At 34.1% G+C, this 24203-nt stretch overlaps 1 protein-coding gene across 2 annotated transcripts; it reads right to left on the bottom strand.

Moving 5' to 3' along the window:
- Positions 1–1526: 1526 nt before the first annotated feature.
- Positions 1527–22688, bottom strand: LOC129004101 (palmitoyl-protein thioesterase 1-like). Of its 2 annotated transcripts, none has more exons than XM_054432498.1 (6): positions 22503–22688; positions 18290–18399; positions 7601–7728; positions 5200–5358; positions 3875–4151; positions 1527–2253 (listed from the first exon to the last, which is right to left on the bottom strand). In XM_054432498.1, the coding sequence occupies exons 1-6, from the start codon at positions 22531–22533 to the stop codon at positions 2128–2130; spliced, it is 831 nt and encodes a 276-aa protein (XP_054288473.1). In that variant the 5' UTR covers positions 22534–22688; the 3' UTR covers positions 1527–2127. The 2 variants fall into 2 exon arrangements, with proteins under 2 accessions (XP_054288473.1, XP_054288471.1); XM_054432496.1 differs by having other exon boundaries at positions 22272–22667.
- Between the last annotated feature and the right edge of the window lie 1515 nt (positions 22689–24203).

Here is a 24203-nt window from a genome sequence, read left to right as displayed (position 1 = left end):
CTTGGGTCTATATTTTGTAGTTTGAATTTTTATTGTTTAAAAAAACAAGCAAGGTAATGTATACATAGATATTAATTATTTTTTCAAACTGTCGAAGTAGATTGAGTAGGTATTTATTATACATATTAATAGATTAGGACTAGAATTTAACACATTGAGTTTTGAATTTTTCTGCCTGTTATTCATGGGCTTACAGCTGTTGCTTAACCACATGTGGTAATTATATCAACAATTAACCTTGTTAACTGCTACGGTATGATGTCATAAAATCATTAATGAAATTTCTTCCATAAAGACATTTCTAGTTGTCACACAACCTTTTCAACAGATATTTTTTTAGGTGTGATAATTTGTGTTACTAGTGTGTGAAGTGGCACTTTGTGCTCACATACACATTATATTTTTCCTACAGTTACCATAAAGCAAATAAAAAAATTAGTCTTTCAAACACTCTTATACATATTTTTTGGTTAGGTAAAATTATAGATAAAAAATTAAATATAGACTGTCAGCCGTGCTGTGGTTACCATGGTTACCATAGGTTCTGGCGCAGACCGCTGGGAGTGCCGTGTAGTTACGTAGCGTGTATGCCGTAACTAAATGGCGCTCCTAGTGGTGTGCGCCAGAACCTATGGTAACCGCAGCACAGCTGACGGTATATATTTAATTCTTTTTGTCTATGGTTAAATCCAAGGGTTGAACAAAATGAGAAACTCTGAACCAGCTGATCATATTGGTAGTATCTTTAAGTGTTGCCAACTTATTTTTAAGTGTTAACGTATTACGTGCCCAATAAAAGCACACTATTTTGTGTTGTTTGGATAGAATACTAGAATATGGCAAAAAAATTAGTGCAGCAAAAGTAAGTAAATGCAGCAATTAGCTACTTTGTGTGCTATAATCAGTGCAAGGAAGCCCGCTTTGTCAGGTAACCCAGTTGGAAAAAGATTTTAATCAATTAAAAGTCATGGTTATCAATTAATGATTGGTGAGATTTCCACCCAGGATCTCGAAGAAAGAAGTTCCAGGCTGTAGCAACTAGATTACCCCGATATTGTTGGTTTATTTTAAGACTATTTAGAGTGCTGCCTCCAAACCCAGACTGATGTAAACCAGCTCAGGAGCCTTTATTGAATGAATAACCCTCAATCTTAGGCAATTGCCAAATATTCAAAGATTTACCAGTTCCATATCAAATTAACATGCAAAACACATACATCAGATTTAAAAAGATCTTGCTTTTATCAGGTACTCCTGACCTCTCAAATTTATAGAAATAAACCAAAAACCAATTTTTTGGTCCGGGCCAAGTTATCCACATACACTTGATATCATAGTTGATATTGTAAGGTCTTACCTTAGCAATCATAGTAAAAGGTAAGACCTTACAATATTAATTATATGTAGCAATCCAGAGGCTAAAATGAATGATGATATCATAGCTCAGGTTGGCATTGTTAAAACTAACAACTTTGGAATTACTAAAGGTAGAAACTAAGACATTATAGACACAAATAGTAAATTTTTTTTATTTAAGTTAATGCTAATGGAGAAATCCATACAATGTATGAAGTTTTTCAATAGATTTGTAATATAAAAAATATAAAACTTGCGAAAATTATGTACAAGTCTGGAATGGCACTCAAAATTAAACATAATAGATGAATAACACAGCCTACTTGTCATAATAATCATCATAAAATGACATGTAAAATAAACAGAAGTTTAAAAGATATTGTACTGTTGGTGACAATACAATACTTGGCACAATAAACTAAATCTAACATCACGAAAAAATAAATTCTATATGAAAATACCATGTCTTTGGCAAGGTTCTAAATCACAATCCCATAAGGCACTACTAAGGTTACAATGAAATCAAGCTTATCATAGATATTACCCTAAATGGCGCCAAAAATAATAATATCTACAAGTTATGCGAGACCATTTCACATCAACTGTAGCTTCAAAACTTGTGACTTTCATTTAGGTTACACAATCGTTTGATTATTTCCAAAACCTAAATGATACTAAAAATCACAATATATACTATGTCATCACTTTTTTTTGGCTAATGGATATTTTAACAGACATTTCATGATGCAAGAAACGGCTGTACCCTATATCTTAACTCAGGTACTTATCAAGTATGGCCTGTTTAAACCATTCGATGGTGAACTGTAGATGATCACCGGGGACTGAGAGGAACTGCAATCTGCCAGACTGGTCCAGCTGTTGTAGCCCTAGTCTATCCTGCAACATATGGGTTACTAGCTTATTTATACAAATCATTTTAGTTTGATCCTATAAATGTCAGTTAGTAATTGTCATAATCAACGCATCAAACATGTTTAACAATATTTTAATTTGATTTTGCTTTTTTTGGTTGAAACAAAAACAGCAATAATGGTTTAGTCCACTGTGAAATTGGCTCTTGGTTTCATGGCGACAAATTCCAAGAAAATTGGCAAATTACTTGAAACCTATCTTGAGGATATTTTATTTTCTACTACAATTATATATACCTATATATGAAAAGGAATTATTTATTTTGGTTTTTCATGCAATTATGCAATTAAAAGTATATATGTATTCTTGAGACATGTTCCTTATTTTTTAAATGTCCAATAACTTGTAAATTAGGTAGGGCCTATATATATATATATATATTTTTATCGTGAAGAATAATTAGGCTAGTAGAAAAAATTGCTTTAAATTAATAAATTGCCTTCTAAAAAGGAAAATAGCTATAAATTTGTGGTTTTGTCCAAAAATAAACATAAGTTAGAGAAGAATATTACCTAATACGAGTGAAAAAGGTTAAATCGTCAGATTTATTCCCTATTGAAATAAAATTACGTTTAGCTACAACAGGGAAGGTAATTAATAAAATACTAATAGCTTATTGTAAAATAAATAAATTTGCCAAGTTTTATATCAAAAAATATTTATAATCAGGCAAACTAAAATGGTTTACTTATTCTCTATAAGAATAACATGGAAACTTCAAATTTTGAAATTTTCTCCGTAACCAAAACCGTACAAAAACACTCCAACAAACTAAACTATTTGTTTCTTAAGCTCTAAAAAATTATTTAGTGAAAAATTCTCTCTTTAGGGTAATGAATTATAAACCCCCATTTTCATCCATTAAACGCTGTTCCCATAGTTTGATCATGGTGGTTTGTGATCTCCTTAGAATAAACCTAAGTTTACAAATTTGTGCCAAATTTCATTGAAATCAGATAATTTTTACTCAAGTTATCATGCTAACGGACACATATTTATATGAATTTGAATAATTGGTGTTTTTCGCCTGCTGGGGAGATAAAAATTAAAGAGTATATTGGTCCTGGTTATAGCTTAATCCCTACAACGGAAATTTAGATTTTCTGATATGGCATGGCAAACTCTTATCAACCAACAAAGCATTAAAATAATGTTTGAAATATCATGGCCAAAAAATTGCACACTATAACAAAATTACATAAAAATTGACATTAAATCAGAATTCTGAACATTTAGGCCTACTACTGGTTGAATAGGCAGTACAGTATGAAAGGAATCTCCATTTTGAAAGGGAGTTGTTGATATAGACCTACTTCTCCAAAAATTACATCCAAAAGGCTGATCACACCGTCAATTTTCAGACAGGTGTGTCAGTGCGAGCATTAGAAAATTAACTGTTAAACTAAATTAAAATGAAAAAAGCTCAAACTAATTGTGGTTTTATTTTTAGCTTTACACACTAATTTGTTTGGGATAGTAAAACTCTCATGTTTTTCAGGCAAAACGCTGCAACTATTTAATCACGATAATGGTAAAGTAAAAATAAACATAGAATACTGATAACTTTCTCTTTTCCACAACTTACCTCAATGTACAATTTTGACTGGTTCAACGGTGTGATCTCAACAGCTTGACCTGGTGTATAAAACCCGAACCAGGATGATTCATGGGGTTCCACCATCTTGTCGTACTCAAACTTGACCAAAACAAAGTTGTCCAGTTTCAACAAGTTCTCCTTGTATGTGTTGTTTTGGTATATCTCGTTGTTTATCTCTGCTATAAACACGCTGTTCTGCTTGTACTTGTCTTCGTCCATTGGGTCGTGCCAATACTCTGCCTGAACTAGCTCGTTTTGGACCCATCTAGTACAAGAGAAACGGTTAGTTACAGACACAACTGTGATAGAACCTGCCTCACCCTAAAGTCTGGGCTAACACATGTTGGTGCTGCATCTACGCTGGACTCCCATAATTTTGATTTTGATTTTGATTTTGGTATGGTTAAAACTAGGATGAAGGTAAAAAAACAAAAGAAAAAGAAAAAGATTGGATCATTTTTATGTTTAGGTTTTTTGCACAGCTAATATGGCTGTTCTTCTTATTTGTATTACATGGTTTATGGATGCATTGTACTGCAGTAATGGATGGGCTACAATGTACACTCGTTCTCAATTCTGACCAATATACAGTAGAGTCCCGATAGTCCGAAATGGTTGAGACCGGATCCATTTTGGATTACCGAATATTTCAGATTAAGAAAAAATTTTTTTCGTCCTAGGACGCTAAAGCACAAGCTCAGGATTGTTTTTCAGATTACTTTAGGCTAGACCCAGGGGGTTGTGGCATTATCACTTAGATAAAATCCATTGGCAGTTTGGCGGGATTTTAACCCAGGACCACAGGGACCGAAGCCCCGCGTTCTAACCACTAGACCAGCTCGCTCCCTAGAGAAAAATGTTTAAACTAAAATACTCTATACAACAAGTTTATTTCGCCAGGCCGCTACAGAATACTTCAACGAGGTAAAACTACTTTCGTTAGAGGACAGTGCTAGCGGTTTCGGCTTTTCCCAATAGGTGACAGACAGCACATACTGGGTCATCACTTTTTATGTCTACAATAAACTGCAAAAATGCCAATTGTTTTTTTTTTATTTATTAAATAAAAAGTAAAAACTATCTTTTTTGGTTTAGGATAAAGCTGACTTTCAGATTATCGAGACTTAACTGTACCATCTTCTAGGTAATACTACAAACATAATAACCCTCTTGTAGGTTAAATAAACTAAAGTTTTTTAGATGTGCTTCATTCCACAACCCGAGCTACCTGAATAAGCACCTACTACCCCTCCCCCTCCCCGGCAATAAAAAAACAAACTCCTTGTAAGTGTAAGTAACATTATTTTACTCACCCCCAGTAAGCTCCTATGTTGATTAGCGAGCGCATGTAGTCACAGTACTTGTGAGGAGGATAGAAACAGTGAGGAAGGCCGTACACTCCCTGGTGTTGGCCTCCTAGGGATATAAGGTTATGCATTCTGGGAGAAGGACACCTCTGCGCAACTGCTCTCCTGCAAACAAAAGAAACCCCTTCAAGAACTATCAGGCATGTTCTCTCACTAAAAATATGATCAATCATTGCTGAACTATCCAACCCGGTCTAAAAATGACTTTCAATACCCAAGACTTCGCCTCTGTTTATTTGGAAAATCCTTTTTTTATATGAGTTTAACACTTAACAATAACCTACCTGCCAGAATCAAAGAAATCTCAAAATTTAAAAACTCTTTTAAAACCAATCTTTTATCTTAAGTGTATTAGGTACTCCATAAATGATTATTTAAATGACAATGATCCATTAATGTCTGAATTTTTTATGTTATTTATTTCTAAGAATATTGACAATGTCACCTGTTTCTACAGCAGTGCTGGATCATTGAAAATATACATTTATCGTGGCAAAATAATTATTTTGTAACTTTTATTTACTAACATCGAGGAAAGTTTCTCGAGAGCAAGCAAAGGCACTTTGCACTCGCGTTACACATCATTTTTCCTACAGTTACTATAAAGCATATAGCAATTAGTCTTTCAAACACTATACAACACGTTTTAAGGTTATTTTAAATCCAAGCATAGAACGAAACGGGGAAACACTACACCAGCTGATATTAGTCGTAGTATCTTTAAGTTGTGCCAACTTATTTTCAAGCGTACGTGCCTAATAAAAGCACACTGTTTTGTGTTGTTTGGTTGGAATACTGGAGTGCGGTAAAAAAATGAGTGTGGCAAAAGTAAAATGAGTGCGGCAAAAATAAGTAAAATGCAGCAATTAGCTATTTTGCGTGCTATAATCAGTACAAGGAAGCCACTTTATCAGGTAACTGTAGGAAAAAGTTATATTCTATAATCTATTCTGAAACTAGTGTTAATCCTTTGTGTGTACTAGCCTTTACCTGGGATTGAACTGGCAAACTTGTGATTTGGGCTATAGCTGGATCGCCAGACTTTAAGGGTGCCAAATTTCCAAAACTTGATTTATGTTACAGTATTGTTTTGATTAGTTTGTTAAAAATGTATTAAAAAAACCTACAAATAAATTTCAATTAGTCATTTCAGTCTCAAGAACTTAGCAACCAACAACTTGTATTTAGGAGTTTCAACCCAGGGACTTCAATCCCAGGATTTCTCGATTTGTCCAAACCGATCCTGGGATTATGTTTTATAATATAGTAATTGTTTGATGCTTACGATATTTAAAAAAAAATCCTTATAGGTTATAGGCCTACGTGAAGGTGGTTTCTACGACACACTAGGCCTACTCCTCTGTCAATAATGTATAGATTTTTACAAACGATGTGTCAAAATATTTTTTTTTTTTCAAAGTATTTTTTGTGTAGACACCCCCTTTCACCAATTCCTGTAATAAAAGTCCTCGGACCTTGCCCCACAGGCAATCAAAATCCCAATGTATTTCTTATGAAGAAAAGATTTTGTTTACTTAAACAGACGAATAATTTGTATTAATTACAGCTGTTCATAGGAGGCAACTTCCGTGTGCGACCTCTTGTTTAGTGTGTGCGTTGATTATTGAGTGTAAATAATTATTTTTATACGATTCATGACATTATTTAGTAAATATATAGTTTTTACAAGATGAGTGGAGATGATGTTTGAATTGCAATACTGTTAGCCAGTGTTGAAAGGAAGATTCACGAACAACGTATACAGGATCATGCAGTAAACGATCGTGAGTTTATCATCTAGAACCACATTATAGGACATCGCGGTACAATTTAAATTAACTTCTTGAATATATTCTTGTAAAAGATTTCCTTAGGCCTATATACTTTGATGTAAGCCTATAACATTTGATAGAATAATAGTTTCATTTTAGTTATGTATTCTAATTAAGTTATTTTATAATTATTAGTTCACTAAACACGTTTTTGTTTGAAATTAAAAATAAAACTTAATTTGTGCACTAAAATACAAATTTTACTTCATACATTTTTGTTTTTATTGACCTGGAAGTAACCTCCAGGTGCGCCCTCTCCTTTTTTGAATACTAATGTGCCCTCTGAAAGGTTAAACATATTTATTTAACTTCCACAAGTAAAATGTATTACTTCTCCTCTTAAAAACTCCTTATACTCTTAAAAAATATTTTGTAATCCTGTTAATCCCGGGATTCATAGACCCTTATCCCCTTATCCTGGAATACCTATCTAAATATCCAAAACTGGATTTAGGATCCCGGGACTGAGAACCCTAGTTATATTATTGAATATAATAGGTAGTGAAAATAATTACAAGAACTGAGCACCCTGAGAGAGACCAATAGCGTTGTAGCCTTGAGTAAGGTTGTCATCTGAAGCCAGGAGACGACAAACATATTCTACTTGGTGGTTTACATTCATGAAGTATCCGTTCTCCGTGTCCTGCAAAAAGTGATACATAACATATTATTTTCATAGTCAAAATACAAAGTGAAGCAGCATAATTTCTTTGAAAAAATTTCTATATTGTGAGCAAAATGATATCCGCAGATGTGATGTCAGAAATGTTGTTGTTGGTATTGCTATAACCAGCTGATCTCTAGTTGTTGATTTTCATGTTATGTTATGAATTTGAATAATAAACACTATCTTGTTTAGAAATGATTATTTAATTAAAATAGTTTTATTAATGCATAAAAGAACATGGTGTCAGTAGTACCGAATCCATTGGACTTAAGTGACTCAACGCGAGTAAGAGAAAACTGGGAAGTGTTCAAGAAACAATGGAAGAACTATTTGATATTAGCTGAAGCAGGAGCATTGGGTGGTACAAGGTTAAGTACACCTAAACTGAAGATGGCCATGTTTTCAACAGTAATTGGCCACGATGGACTATGTTTGATTGAAAAAATACTTGGCTCCAATGAATCAACCCTGGATCAGGTAATTGAAGCTTTGGATAAGTATTTTTTAGGGACAAACAATTCTTTGTATGAGAGATTTATTTTTAATGGCATCGTTCAAAAGACTGATGAAACAATTAAAGACTTTATAGGTCGCTTAAAAGAGCAAATACGATTGTGTGATATTGATTCTTTAGCAAATCTGGGCAAGACAGGCCTTGAAGATACTCTAATTTGTGACCCAACTTGTGGTAGGCATAACCAATACTGAATTAAAATGGACGCTTTTGCGTAGAAAAGACCTAAAACTTGATGAGGCTATAGAAATATGTATGCATCATGAAACAACTGAAAATTTTGTTACAAAAATGACAGTGAAATCAGAAGAGGCGGCATTTCAAGCAAAGAGTAGACACTTAAATAACAAATGGACTTGTCGTTTTTGTGGAGAAAACCATATCAAGGGAGCAAAAAACTGCCCTGCGTTTGGTAAAGTTTGCAGCACTTGTAGAAGGAAGAACCATTTCAGCAGCGTGTGTCGAAGTTCCGGTAAAGTTAATTTGGTCCAAGTTAATGACAAGTGAAGCAAATCAAGATAACCAAAGTGAAGAGGAAGTGATGGAACTTAACGATATCCAGTACAAAAAACGACTTTTTGTAAAAATGATGGTCAACAAAAAGCTCAGAAAGTTTCAGCTTGACTCAGGTGCAACTTGTAACGTTATGGGGCTACGAGATCTAAAAACTATTCTTGACAATGAAAATCCTAAGCTTAACAGTAGCTCCACTACTTTGTGTTTCTATGGCGGGTCATCCCAAAACTCACTAGGCAGCATTGTGCTTAAAACAAAATTCAAAAAGAATATTTTTGATTTAAAACTTGAAATTCTGGATTCTGAGAGAAATCCTCTTATAGGAGCAGCAGATTGTCTTCGACTAGGCTTGATTTCAACAGACGAAGAGGTTTTCCAGGCTCTCACAGCATCTAACCAAACGGCCACACATCAACATACGATATTTGATAAATTCCCTACTGTATTTGAAGGATTAGGTAGTTTTGAAGGTCTTTGCAGCATAAGAACTGACCCGTCGGTACCACCTTCAATAGCAGCACCCAGGCGACAACCTCTAGCATTGAAAAAAGAAATATGTGCTGAATTAGATAGACTTGAACAGCTTGGAGTCATCGTCAAGGTAACAGAGCCTACTGATTGGGTCAGTAGTTTAGTAGTAGTGAAGAAACCTAACAAGATACGGCTTTGTATAGATCCTTTTCACCTTAATAAAGCCATTAAAAGGTCTCATTATCAAGCACCAACTATCGAGGAAATAGCTCCACAGCTATATGGAGCAAAGTTCTTTAGTGTTCTGGACCTTAAGGATGGGTTTTGGCATGTAAAGCTAAATGAGGAATCAAGCAGGCTAACTACGTTTTGGACCCCCAAAGGCAGATTTCGTTGGACTAGACTACCTTTTGGTGTTGCTAATGCTCCTGAAGAGTTTCAACGAAGAGTTCACGAAAACCTTGAAGGTCTTGAAGGGGTTGTGGCAATAGCTGATGATGTTATGGTATTTGGAAAAGGAAACACCGTTCAAGAAGCTAAGATTGACCATGACAAGAAGCTGAATGCCCTTCTGCAACGAGCTCAGCTTAAAGGGTTAAAGTTCAACAAGGATAAGTGTAAAATAGGTGTAGAAACAATTCCATACATGGGACATCTTATTACAGCAGATGGGTTGTGTCCTGATCCTAGCAAAGTAGAAGCTATAAGCAAACTTTCAGCTCCTAATTCAAAAGAAGAAGTCAAGAGATTCTCAGGCTACGTTGTGTACCTAACCTATCAAAGTTTCTACCAAGACTATCGGGTCAATCCATTTCAAATCATCCAGCAAAAAAAGAAAATGACACCCATGTTCTCAGATTCTAATGATTTTTTTTTCATGTGTTCCTTTTGCTTTTCTAATTATGAATACCAAATTTCATTTTGATATCTTGAATACTTTTTTAGTTATGAATTTTCAAAAATTGCTAAAAATAAGCGTTTTCCCATTTCCGCCGATTATTGGGAGTACGAAATTGTTTTGGTAAAAAAATCATTACTCAGTCAGTATTTATCATATCACAATGGGACTTTCACTAAAATGTTCAGAAAATCTTGTAGAATTAAGGAAAAATATGTTTATGGGGGTGGTCATTTTATGTTCCAGTCAGTAATCCATCCAACTTTAATTTTGGTCTAATCTTTAGCAAAAAACACGAAATTTTGAAAAATTGATGAAAATTATAGGCACTATGTAAACCAAAGGTATTTTATCATATTTATATTCCTAAGGACATATACTAACAGGTTCTTAAGGAAAAACACTGGGATTTTCACTGCCTTTTAGTTTGTACCTCAATAAACAGAAAAATATAATTTTCATAAAAAAGGCGTGCGGACAGTTAAACCTGTACTAAGAATCAATAGCTACTTCAGAAAGTGTTATTAAAAAAAATATCAAGACCCATTTATAATAAAGTAGAATTATAATTTTGAAAGGCAATAAAACTGAAGTTTAAAAGCACTGACCCAAATTGGTAGGCCTACAATGTCAAGCTTAGTACAAAAAAAGACGCTTGAAAAAATATGTACAGTATTAAGAAAATATGAAAACTTCTTACCACTAATCCTTAATGAATACAATTTTTGGAGATACTCAATCTGCTTTTTACATGAAGCACTTAACTTTGTACTTGGTTTTTTGTCAACATGTTTTGGCACTGTTTTTCAATTAAATCCATTTTTTTTCCCGGGAAATAATACATTTAGTCAGGTTGGGTAGCAGGAAAATATTTCAGTTCTGGCAGAGAGGCTGCAATTTTAGGTGGTTATAGTATACAAGTTTCTGAACCTAAAACCGCCCAGACCCCAATTTTTAAGGACCTCGGTCGTCCGTAATGACGTCATCCAAATGGCGGCTGTAAGAGGATGCTGGGTCCCCATGAATTGGCTATAACGACCGAATGCCTTAATCGATTTTCATAAAATTCGGCACACAAGTGCTTGAATACATTATCTCGGCCTGGGTTGAAAATGGTCAAGTTTCATCAAGTCATTTCAAAATGGCGGCTGTTCAAAACTAAAAAAATTATGAGGAAAATAATTGTGAATTGTTTTATACAGGGTGAGTTTTAAATAAGTTCCCCCCCCCCCCCCCTACTTTTTTATACATTTCTTAAGATATCAACTCCGAACCACGTCAGATCATTGTAGAGTAGCAAGTGCTTCATTTTGACTGGGTTTAAATTTTTGGCCGCCACCTTGGATCCGCCATATTGGATACAAAGTTATTTTTTCAAATGTAAAGGTAGGGTTGTGACCCACCGTTTCAAACAGGACTTTTACGCTGAATATGATGCTGCAATTCGTTTAGAAAAATGTTGATCCATTCTAAAGTAATGAGAACTTTTTATAAATTTATTTTTAGTCCATTATAACATTGTGCATTTACAAACTAAGGTCATAATCTCAAAATAGTGCTAGATAAAGATAAGTGGACACCACCATTCATTCTCATTGTTGACCTATTTTCACTCGGTTATGATGGATGTATTTTTTTCAGCCGCCATCTTGAATCCGCCATTTTGAAATGTGATCGATTATTTTATACGTTTTTTGTTAACAAGCTTTCTTGATAAAATATTACAATTATTTTGATTTAAAATGTCAATATTTCAAAAACCAAATATGACAATGAAAAACGGATTGCGGCATTGAATTCAGCATAAAAAAATAGTTTAAAATGATGGGTCACAACACCACCTTCATATTTAAAATAATAATAAGGTCTGGGCAGTTTTAGATTCAGAAACTTGTATAGGCCTACTATAACCACCTAAAATTGCAGCCTCTCTGCCAGAACTGAAATATTTTCCTGCTACCCAACCTGACTAAATGTATTATTTCCCGAAAAAAAAAATGGATTTAATTGAAAAACAGTGCCAAAACATGTTGACAAAAAACCAAGTACAAAATTAAGTGCTTCATGTAAAAAGCAGACTGAGTATCTCCAAAAATTGTATTCATTAAGGATTAGTGGTAAGAAGTTTTCATATTTTCTTACAGTACATATTTTTTCAAGCGTCTTTTTTGTACTAAGCTTGACATTGTAGGCCTACCAATTTGGGTCAGTGCTTTTAAACTTCAGTTTTATTCTTTCAAAATTATAATTCTACTTTATTATAAATGGGTCTTGATAATTTTTTTAATAACACTTTCTGAAGTAGCTATTGATTCTTAGTACAGGTTTAACTGTCCGCACGCCTTTTTTATGAAAATTATATTTTTCTGTTTATTGAGGTACAAACTAAAAGGCAGTGAAAATCCCAGTGTTTTTCTTTAAGAACCTGTTAGTATATGTCCTTAGGAATATAAATATGATAAAATACCTTTGGTTTACATAGTGCCTATAATTTTTAACAATTTTTCAAAATTTCGTGTTTTTTGCTAAAGATTAGACCAAAATTGAAGTTGGATGGATTACTGACTGGAACATAAAATGACCACCCCCATAAACATATTTTTCCTTAATTCTACAAGATTTTCTGAACATTTTAGTGAAAGTCCCATTGTGATATGATAAATACTGACTGAGTAATGATTTTTTTACCAAAACAATTTCGTACTCCCAATAATCGGCGGAAACGGGAAAACGCTTATTTTTAGCAATTTTTGAAAATTCATAACTAAAAAAGTATTCAAGATATCAAAATGAAATTTGGTATTCATAATTAGAATAGCAAAAGGAACACATGAAAAAAAAATCATTAGACTCTGAGAACATGGGTGTCATGCCCTGGATGACTTGATATGGATTGACCCTATCAGAAGTAGCAACACCGATTAGAAATTTGCTGAAAGATGATAGTGAGTGGGTATGGGACAGCGCACAGAAAGATGCTTTTCAAAAGTTGATCAAGATGGTTCAAGAAGCTCCAACATTAAAGTACTTTGATCAGACACAGAGTTGTGTTGTGCAATGTGACGCTAGTCAATATGGCCTAGGAGCTTGTCTCATGCAGCAAGGTAAGCCCGTTGCCTATGCTTCAAGAACATTAACCAAGACTGAAGTTGCCTACGCACAAATTGAAAAAAAATGTCTAGCTATTGTGTTTGGACTTGAACGCTTTGAACAGTATTTGATGGGACATAGAGATGTTATAGTTGAATCTGATCACAAGCCCTTGGAGGCAATATTCAAGAAGCCCTTGATTTCAGCTCCCAAGAGACTGCAAAGGATGCTTTTAAGACTTCAAAAATACAGTTTTTGTGTACAATACAAGCCAGGCACATCAATGCATGTCGCAGATTTTCTGTCCAGATCGCCTCTTAAAGTAACCGGCAGAGAAACAGTTGACGACCTAATCTTCCAAGCAGAGTTAGAGAACATTAACGATTTAGACAATATAAATATTACCGATGAGAGAATCAAGGAGATAAAAGAAGAGTCAAGCAATTGCCCTGTTATGAATAATCTTGTGGACACAATTAAAAAAGGGTGGCCTGAGAAACGTACTCATGTTCCTCAAGATCTACAGGAATACTGGAGTGTTAGAGATGAACTATCAACGGTAGATGGAATCATAATAAAAGGAGACCGTATAGTAGTTCCACGTTCTTTGAGACCTTCTATGCTTAAAATTTTACATTCTTCTCACCAAGGAATTGAGTCTTGTTTAAGAAGAGCAAGAGAGGTCTTATTTTGGCCGGGAATGGCTGGAGATGTTCAAAGAACTGTTGAAACATGTTGGCCTTGCCAAAAGTATGCTCCAGCTCAGAAACCGGAACCCTTACAGCCTCATAATACTCCAACTAGAGCATGGCAAAGAGTTGGAATTGACTTCTTCCATCTGGGCAGTGACCACTTTTTTATAATGACGGATTATTTTTCATAATTTTTTGAACTGAAGAAAGTGAATTCAATGAAAACAGAAGGCCTGATTCAGTTTTGTAAAGAACAGTTTGCTCGCTACGGAATACCAGACGTTGTTGTTTCTGACAGTGGTACTCAACTTGTTAGCCAAGACTTCAAGCTTTTTGCCCAGACTTGGATGTTCAAAATTGTTGTTTCTTCACCGCATAATCACCAATCCAATGGTAAGGCTGAATCAGCAGTTAAAATTGCAAAGAGAATGTTAAAGAAAGTAAAGAAGACTTTCAAGCAGCTCTATTAGAGTGGAGAAATACACCACTGGCTGAGGTGGGTGCAAGTCCTGTGCAGTTACTAATGTCAAGATCAACAAAGACTCGTTTGCCAGTAACAGAAATGAAACTAAATCCATAGATACACCTAGGAGTCACAGACAAGTTGAAGGAAAAACAAGAAAAATACAAGAAGCAGTATGATAAAGGCACTCATGCATTGGACCCACTTAAAGTCGGGCAAAAGGTATTAATACAGAAGAGACCAGACATGAAAGCAGAACCGTGGACGCCTGGCGTAATAGTATCTGTGGATGGGTTGAGAACTTACATTGTATCAATTGAAGGAAGATTATTTAGACGCAATAGAAGATTTATTCGTCCATTTAAAAGTTAAAGTGGGAGATGTTGGTATTGCTATAACCAGCTGATCTCTAGTTGTTGATTTTCATGTTATGTTATGAATTTGAATAATAAACACTATCTTGTTTAGAAATGATTATTTAATTAAAATAGTTTTATTAATACATAAAAGAACAGTTGTCTTGGATGTTGGTCTGCTAGTGTTTTAGGTATAAGGATCTTAAGACCGTAAATACCAGTTGTTTCCCACATTCACATCCGAGGACGCTAGTTCTAGCCCGGAACTTTTCACATAACTTCAGGCTAGTCCTAGTGGGTTGATGCATTATCACAGATTAAACCTATCGGTGATTGGTTGGATTTGAACCCGGGATCTTGGACACTGAAGCCCCGTGCTAAGCCCCTAGACCAGCTCGCTCCCCTAACTAACACAGTAGCTCATGTTCTGTTTGTTAAGAAATAATTCTAAAAAATGGTTTTATACTTGAAAAAAAAACAATGCAATTAATTTACTCTATAAAGGCTTTGACTATTAATACAACAACTAGGCATTCCATCCCCATGTTAAATTTGTAGGCAGATTTTTGATCAAAATCTTAGTAGTTGATGTGAGCCAACTATCTAAATTACTAGATTCTGTCAAATAGCCTACACAAACTTTTTTACCAAGTCAAACATAGTGAATGACTTATGATGAGTTATAGCAACTGTTATGACCCCTCAACCTGGTCAGCGACAAAAAATAAGGTATAAAATAGAATTTTAGACACTACTAGCACATTCTGTGACTGGCTCACACAACTATATGTTCTTTTTTCATAAAAAAATGTTACAGCTGGTCCATATAGATGGGAAGTCTACTTCAGTATCCAATAGCCAACACTTCTACCATACTTCACTCTATCGCTTAAAAGGATTATGCAATTATTGTATTAAACGCATTAACCTATTGAAAGATTCAACACTTAAATTTGATTAACAATAATTCAGATTTGTTCAATTGCCTATGCCAATCATATTTAATCTAGTCTACTTCAAGCAAGATAGCAAAATGGTAAATAAAATATTTGAAAACAAGATAAATCCACTTAAGTCAATAAGTGAACTTTTTTACTGTTACACTTTTAGTTGTAGGATTTTTTATAATTTCTTTCAATGTAAAACACCCCTGCCGCAGCAAATATTATGTTAAACTTTATTCCCTATTTAAATCACATTAGGTTTAATGAGTGCATTCTTAGGGTGAAAACATAGTGGAGCGGCAAGGCTAGAGCGTAGCTAAGCGGGTTTTAAATCATACATGTACGTTGTTGCGGCAAAACATAATGGAGCGGGAAGCCGTAGTTGGTACCGGCGCCAACACACTACCCTCTCCGCTCCGATATTCTAACATGATTTCTTTACCAGGAGGGTTTAGTCGAGGGTTGACCTTGAGCAGTCAACCCGACTTTTAAATCTAGTTTTATTTTGTCAGTTCATGTTTGGGATCAGGAAAAATTGTATTACAATGTTTGACATTATAACGTGTAATTAATAATTCTTGTCATAAAGCTACAGTGTTCTCCTTAAATGATATATTTTACAATATATGTAATTTTTCCAGTAAATAGGGGTTTTACTTTAATAATACATAACAATTAGATGTTTAAATAGAAGTATATTCAACTTGTGTAATTGTTATTATTTTAAATATGTAAGCAGTTGTACAATATATGGTCACTTTGCTGGATTTCACTATTTTCCTTAATCGGTTTCTTTACAAACTTAGTATTTTTCACCCTCATGTTAGATGAATCAGTTACTGGTCAGGTTTTAATGTACATTTAAAAGTACTGTATCAGCCACATAAATAAATATAAACATTAACGAGCTGGTGGCCCGTCCTACGTACGGGAATCAAGTTGTCAACTAAAACGGTGGCCCGTCCTACGTACGGGAATCGAGTTGTCAACTAAAACGGAATAATTCAGAACATCTAGTTTACACGCATAGACACAAATTCTGGCAATTTTAATGGGGAAGATCACCTTATAAACAAATGTAACGTGACCACCTATTTATTCCATTCAAATATAGACCTAAAATATGGCGATATGCATTTTAAATCCGATAATTTTACCATAAAACAGTAATTGTGTCGATTTGAAAAATCTTGAAGTGAGATTGGCGACCGATTCACACTGTTTTTGAGTACAGTAGCTACATGCCACCTCCAATTGCATACTGTACTACTTATGTACTTACCGTACCTTATCTTACCTCCGTGACCACTGAAACTTTTATGAGGATTCTCTTCTATCACCTGCCTCTTCAAAATTTAGATCCCAGTCTGAGGATGCATTTCATGACTTGATATTTCCCGTCTATCGTGTGGTACTCCTTGGAATATACTTTTTAAAAGTTTATGCACAGCCTGTCCATCCAAGCTTTACCTACTTCTGGAAAGCATCCCTATAATATATTCAATCCCTATAATATAAAATATTATTTGGGTGTTAACACATTTCTCTTAGCTCTCTGTTCTTTTTTATTTCGACCTCCTGGCCGTTATATTGAAATGGTCTGTATATTTTCTCTGCACTATATTATCTAACCCAGCATTAAGGTTTTTCGGTTCTTTGGTCAGTGCCCAATTTTCTGAATCATCAGTACTACGGGGATAGTTGGCATGGTATGAGTCGACTTTGGTTTCTGCTGCACCCTGCAGTTTAATTGACAGTTTTATAGAGACCTACTACACCGATTGACGCTTTCATTACTAACCAAAATTTTAGTATGACGACATTCACATTCAAACATACAGCAAAAAGAAGTATCAACACGTAAACCACTTATATCTTAAACAATTAAGCGTTAAACTGCTGAAAAAATGTTTCCCAAATATGAGTTGAAATTTGCAATGCATAAACTAAATACTTACACAGATTGCATTTACGACAAAACTTGAGTAAACGCAAGTGTTTGAGATGTTTAGTTCAAAATAACACATTTCCTGATAACGCAGATCCTTCACGGTAGGGGAAAACTACCTACATTTTAAAGTGAAATAGTATGTAGGCAAACACCAACGAACAATATTTTTGTAAACAAACAACTCGTAACATAAACATTTCAATGACAGTTATAAACCAGCTGTTAGTTAAACCAGCATTGAAAATACTTTAAATTGCTAGCGTCGGTTGCTAGACTTTTTAAAAATTAAAACTTAATTTCTAAAAAACTGAAACCTTAAACTAAAATTATGGCTTCAACATTCCCTAGTTCTCAAAATTATCTTTCTTTCAACACAAAAATCATGAAAATCCGTCAAGTGGTTGATTCAGAATCGTGAAATAAAAAAACCCTATTTCGTTTTAATATTATAGATTTGAACAGATGGTGTTTTTGGCCTCTGGTGACATCAAAACGAGAAAGTAATGGGTACCGGGTCCAGCTCCTACCATGAGACCTACAGTAATGGCTCAATCCCTCATGAGGAATTCGCTAAAAAGTATAGGTAAAACCTTGTTAAAAATGATATTAATACAGTAGCCTACAGCAAATAGGCCTACTCACCTCAATAATGTTTTTCCCAATCATTAAAGACAACACGTATACTCCTCGAAGCTGTTGCTCTATGTAGGACTTGATGTATCCAACACTGAGAGGATTACAGCAATTGTCACCTCAAAAAAAAACAATAGATACGTTATAGAAAGCTTCACTTAGAAATAGGCTATGGATTTTTGTTAAAAGACTATGTGTGTTTAACTTAAAATTAAATTTGGCTTATAGAGCCCAGTTGTAGGCATACATTTTTATTCTATGCCGATAAAATAGATTTAGCTACATTATTTAATTTAGATTTATAACTTAACTAGCTACAGAGCCCGTTGTGGTTAAATACAACGGTCTCTAGTAAAAAAATGGTTGTGAAATCCATACATCACTTTACTCACTAATATTAATGGTACAGATTAAGCACATAACATTAGAATCGCATACTTAACATAAGGAACTCACTTTAAACACAAATGCAAATTGTTAACAACAACATTTAATCAAAGAAAAATCAATTAACAACAATATAACAATAAGCTGTTAAATTATTAACACATGTTTCGTATGTTTAGATTATGCATACCGGTAAACCAATTATTGCCATCTATAAAAAATTATTGGTTTTCTTCTCTGAGTCAGGTTAAAGGTTTTCTACCCTACCGATTTTCATAATTTTGGCCTTAAACTAAAGGTATGGACGCACCACAGATTTGCCATCATTAATCGGCATTCATTTTGACGTATATTTCGAGTTATGCACAAAATGCGTCCCTGTACATTTCTTATGGGAGTTAATTTAGTTTTTTTTTCAAGTTTTTTCGAGTTCGTTTGGCTCTTCTACCAGCCTGATTTTCATAATTTTGGTCTTAAAAAATTAAGCTATGCAAGCATATATTTGTCATCAAGCATCATTATTAATTTATCTAATGTATTAATCAACAAAAAAATATAAATTTGATTTTTTTGACTTTTTACTTGAATTAAAGATGTATTCCAGCAGTTCTAATTACATAACCCTATATATGTTTTGGTCTTAAAACCTTTAGTTAAATACCAGCTTTCATTTGAGCTATTGATTATTAAGATTCCAATCTTAATAATCCTACCTAAAGCACACTGCTGAATCACGAATCAACAATAATTATAATCGTTTAGGTAGGTACTTATCTGCAATCTAAGATACGTAACTCAAATTTTATTTAAGTTATTTTATGTCTTGGTCTTAAAATACTTCAAAGGCTTTCACTTGAGATATTGATAGTTTTAATCAGTTAAGTTAAAGATATCCTGAATCGCTCAATCAGAAAACATAAATTTAATTATATCTTGGATATGGAATTTAGGTTTAGATATATTTACTCAATTCTAATTACGTTAGTCTATTTGTTTTGACCTAAGAACCTTCAGTGAAATACCAGATTCAATTTTAATTATTGATTATTAAGACCGGACGTACCTAAAGCACACTGCTAAATCACGAACAACCCAATTTTTTTTTTTAAAGAATGGAGTTCTTTATCATCGATTTATAGTCAAACTGTCTTTCTTGCAACCTCAACAGCAACTGTCAGACTTTGACGGGTTTCACCATAGATAAAAGGATTTAATCTATGGTTTCACCTATTAAATAAAAAAAAATCAAACTTTCATAATTAATTTGAAAGTCTACACGAATTAGGCTTTCCAATGACCTATTAATTAATAAAATCGGTTCAGTAGAACTGAAGATTTAATTGTACAAAATCTTTATAGTTAAATATTTTCTCACCATTATAAATTGGGAGGTTGCTTAACATTTTTGCAAATAACTTTGAAATGGTGAGGAAATCGACCAAAGTAGAAGGTAATATTCTGATAGATAATAAAATTTTCTACAAATTATTATTATGTTTTTTTTGGAAAATACTCAATAAAGGCAGCCTAAAGATGGCTACAAATATAAACTTGGAAATATAAACTTAGAAAAAAGGCATTTTAAATGTAATATTGTTTATTTTCATTGTTTTACCTCAAATATGTAATAAAATCAAACTTTCATAATTATTTGCAAATCTACACGAATTAGGCTTTCCAACGACCCATTAAGTAACAAAATCGGTCCGGTAGAAGTCTAGATTTAGTTGTACAAAGTTTAACAAAAATATAACTAATTCAGTATTTTCTCACCACTATAAATTTGGAGATCACTTAGATTATTGTCAATAACTCTTAAATGGATGGGAAATCGACCAAAGTGAATGTTATATTCTGAAAGAGAATAAAATTTACTACAAATAACTGCTATGCATTTCTTGAAAACTCTAATAAAGACAGCCAAAAGCTGGCTACAAATAGAAACATGAAAACAGAAACATAAAAAACGCAGTTTTTAATGTATTTTTGTTATTTTTACTTTTTTACCACAAAATGTAAATAAAATCACACTTTCATAATTATTTGCAAATCTACATGAGCTGGGCTTTCCAATTACCCATTAATTAACAAAATCGGTCCGGTAGAAGTCTAGATTTAGTTGTACAAAGTTTAACAAAAATATCCCTAACTCAGTATTTTCTCATTACTATAAATTCGGAGGTTGCTTAGCTTTTTTGCAAATAACTTTTAAATGGTGAGGAAATCGACCAAAGTGGAAGGTGATATTCTGAAAGAGAATAAAATTTCCTACAAATTGATACCATACACTTGTTGGAAAGACTCAAAAAAAGGCAGCCAAAAGTCTCACCCAAATAAAAAGTTTAAAAAACACCGTTTTCAATGTATTTCTTATGGAAAACATGTTTTTTTTTAATATTTCACCATAAATCATAACAAAAGCAAACTTTCATAATTATTTGCAAATCTACACGAATTAAGCTTTCCAACGACCCATTAATTAATAAAATCGGTCCAGTAGAACTCTAGATTTAGTTGTACAAAGATTTTTAAAACTGAATTATATATAGAATAGATGTGATTTTCTGAATTAGTAGGCTATAATACTTTGTGTAAAGGCGTTGTTGGATTCTCATCTGTGTAAATAAATAGAATTTAGTGAATTAATAGTTACGAGTAGAAATGGTGGAGCTGTCAAACAAAGAGTAGGCCTATCAAAGAGTAAGTAGATTTACGTAATTGAGATCCCTGGTGACAGAAATCAATGTTATGGCGGAGGAAATTAAAGAGAGAATTGCTTGTGGAAATGTTGCTATTTAGCATTGCAAGGGGTGTTGAAATCTAAAAGTGACCGCCCAGAGCAGCTTAACTATAAATACCGAATACAGAACAGCCGCAAAACCAGTGGTGATGTGGCTCAAAACATTGATCATATCCCTAAATGAGGTAGAGTGGTTGAGAAGATCATTTTAATGATCATTTCGTCAAATTAATGGTTTTATAACAGGAAGAAGCCTGGGCCACCTCCGGTATTGACCTTTGACTTTGCCTCTTGAAACCTGTAGTGAAACCAAATACTTGGGCCTACACATTACGGAGAACCTTAATTGGGGAACACATGTGTCAATGCAATAGCACCCAGACTGTCATCTGTCACCTCTACCTGATGTTTAGACTACAAAAGCTGGTTGGTTGACATCGATATTCTAGCTCCTTAAGGTTTACTATGGCTGCTTCATAGCATAATTTCATGTGGTTGGTAGGCTACTTATTTTGGGGAGGTTGTAGTGAGGCAAAACGCATCTTAATCCTTCAAAACGATCTGGCCGCAAAGTTGTTAGTATACCGGTACCTCCCTAAAATTGTCTCATTACTTCTCTGGGTACCATCATACTTGGATAAGTTACTTAACTTACTAGGATACTGATACTTACTGATAACTTACCGGTATGCTATTTAAGGCAGCTACCGGTACTGTCATGCTCACCAGGGTTGCCATGCCACCATACTTGTAAAATTATGTCAAAATATCGTATGTAAGTTTTTTTATCGCGCCAGTTAAGGGTTAACTTAGGCTACCGTAGGTTATTCATTTAAGTCTAAATATTTCACAACAAATATTTACCCATTCCATGCCAAATAACAATAGGTTTGGGCGGAGTTGGTGGAGGATCATTCTTCCTTTGAAGAGATAAGCAAAACCCGCCCGATGTAAAAAGGAAGATTAAAACTACGGCTGAAATCACAGTGAACATAGTAACCATTTTAAACTTAGCAAATGTCAAATTCTTCAAGTTTTCAGTAGGTTCTAAGGCCTAAGTTGTTTCAAGTTCACAGTTGAATGATTCTTACTAACTTGGGACTGCTGTCATCCAAGGCGCTGTCATCTACATTTGACTAACTTAGGTTAACTTAACTTCACTGTTAACAGATTGATTTTATAGTGATAAGTAAGTGATAACAAGCCTAGTGAAGAAGAGTTATGTAATTACGGAGACTGAAATCAAAATCGCTGGGTCGCTGCGGAACGGAACGTAACAAACAAAACAAAACAAAACAAACATCAACATCATTTCATGCCTTCCATTGACTATATAATACGTTGTATCATAGATAAAACATCTAACCAAGCCGTTGATTATAAGAGATTAGTAAACATGTTTCATACATAGAGGTCCTTCTGCATACGCTGAAATATGCATCAGATTTCTAAGTTCGTTGAGAAATGAGAACTGGTGTAGTCATTATTACACCAGACATAGAGGACTACACACAATACGAATACACAAAAACAGAAAGATCGAAGAAAGATATGTAAGGTATGGCTACAGTACAAGCTAGGCGAGTATGTTTTATCTTTAGTAGATTTCTCATCCTTATGGAACAGCTGAAGACAATTTTATTGTTAGTTCATGTACGGTTTATGTAGAGGTCGTGTTTTGTTTACAATTTGTTTCCCGTTATTACAGCCATTTAAAACCTCGTTTAACCAAATAATACGATATAATCATAAACAATACCTTGTCCCCTAGTTATATAACCAAACAGTAAAGCACAAATCAAGAAATTAACACTAAAATAATAGAAACAAAGTTTCGTTGATACTAGCGCCTTTGTGTCACGTACATGAACTATACACGAAAAACGTGCTTCAAAATTTACAATGGGATGAGAAGTCTACTTCTATGGTACACAAGTAAGAAGTGGCGATTTATGAAGATGTCACGGCGGTGGTATTGAGTCAACGGTTGGATGTGAGGGCCCCTTATACAGCCTTTTACAGCGGTTGCGGTTTTTTGCCAAAAGACACAAATGCGGCTGCAAAATTTGTATGTGGTTTGCAACTTGCAGCACCAGCAACGCTAGATTTATTTAGATCAACTGTGTTGTGGGCAAGGAAAGTGATGCCAACATTAATTATTTCACTATTATTCACTATCTCAGTTGTTCACCTGCTGGCTACCTAGTATGCAGATGACACAGCAATCATTTGCAAAGATCAAAAAGGTGTCGACATTAATCACACAATCACCACAGAGCTCCATTCTCTTGAGGACTGGTTTACTGTCAACGGCAACGGCCTCTCCATGAATGTATCCAAAACACAGCTGATAATTCTCTGCCTCCAATATAAAAGACGATATCACCCTAAATTCAAACTCAAATTTTATAGTTTCTCAAGATTCAGTTGATTATTTGGGAATAAAAAAAGACTCACATTTAAATTGGCAAACTCGCATTAAAAAATTATCAAAAAGACTTAATTCAGCTGTATTTGTGTTGCATCACCACAGAGCTCCATTCTCTTGAGGACTGGTTTACTGTCAACGGCCTCTCCATGAATGTATCAAAAACACAGCTGATACAATTCTCTGCCTCCAATATAAAAGACGATATCACCCAAAATTCAAACTCAAATTTTATAGTTTCTCAAGATTCAGTTGATTATTCGGGAATAAAAATAGACTCACATTTAAATTGGCAAACTCGCATTAAGCATTTATCAAAAAGACTTAATTCAGCTGTATTTGGGTTGCAAGTACTGTAATTGGAGATA

The sequence above is a fragment of the Macrosteles quadrilineatus genome, unplaced genomic scaffold (genome assembly GCF_028750875.1).
Source record: "Macrosteles quadrilineatus isolate MER2022 unplaced genomic scaffold, UCM_ALF_1.0 Scaffold_9__3_contigs__length_116548681, whole genome shotgun sequence".
Classification (NCBI taxonomy): domain Eukaryota; kingdom Metazoa; phylum Arthropoda; class Insecta; order Hemiptera; family Cicadellidae; genus Macrosteles; species Macrosteles quadrilineatus.
Note: the sequence above shows the minus strand (reverse complement) of the source record. Positions and strands in the feature narration are given on the sequence as shown.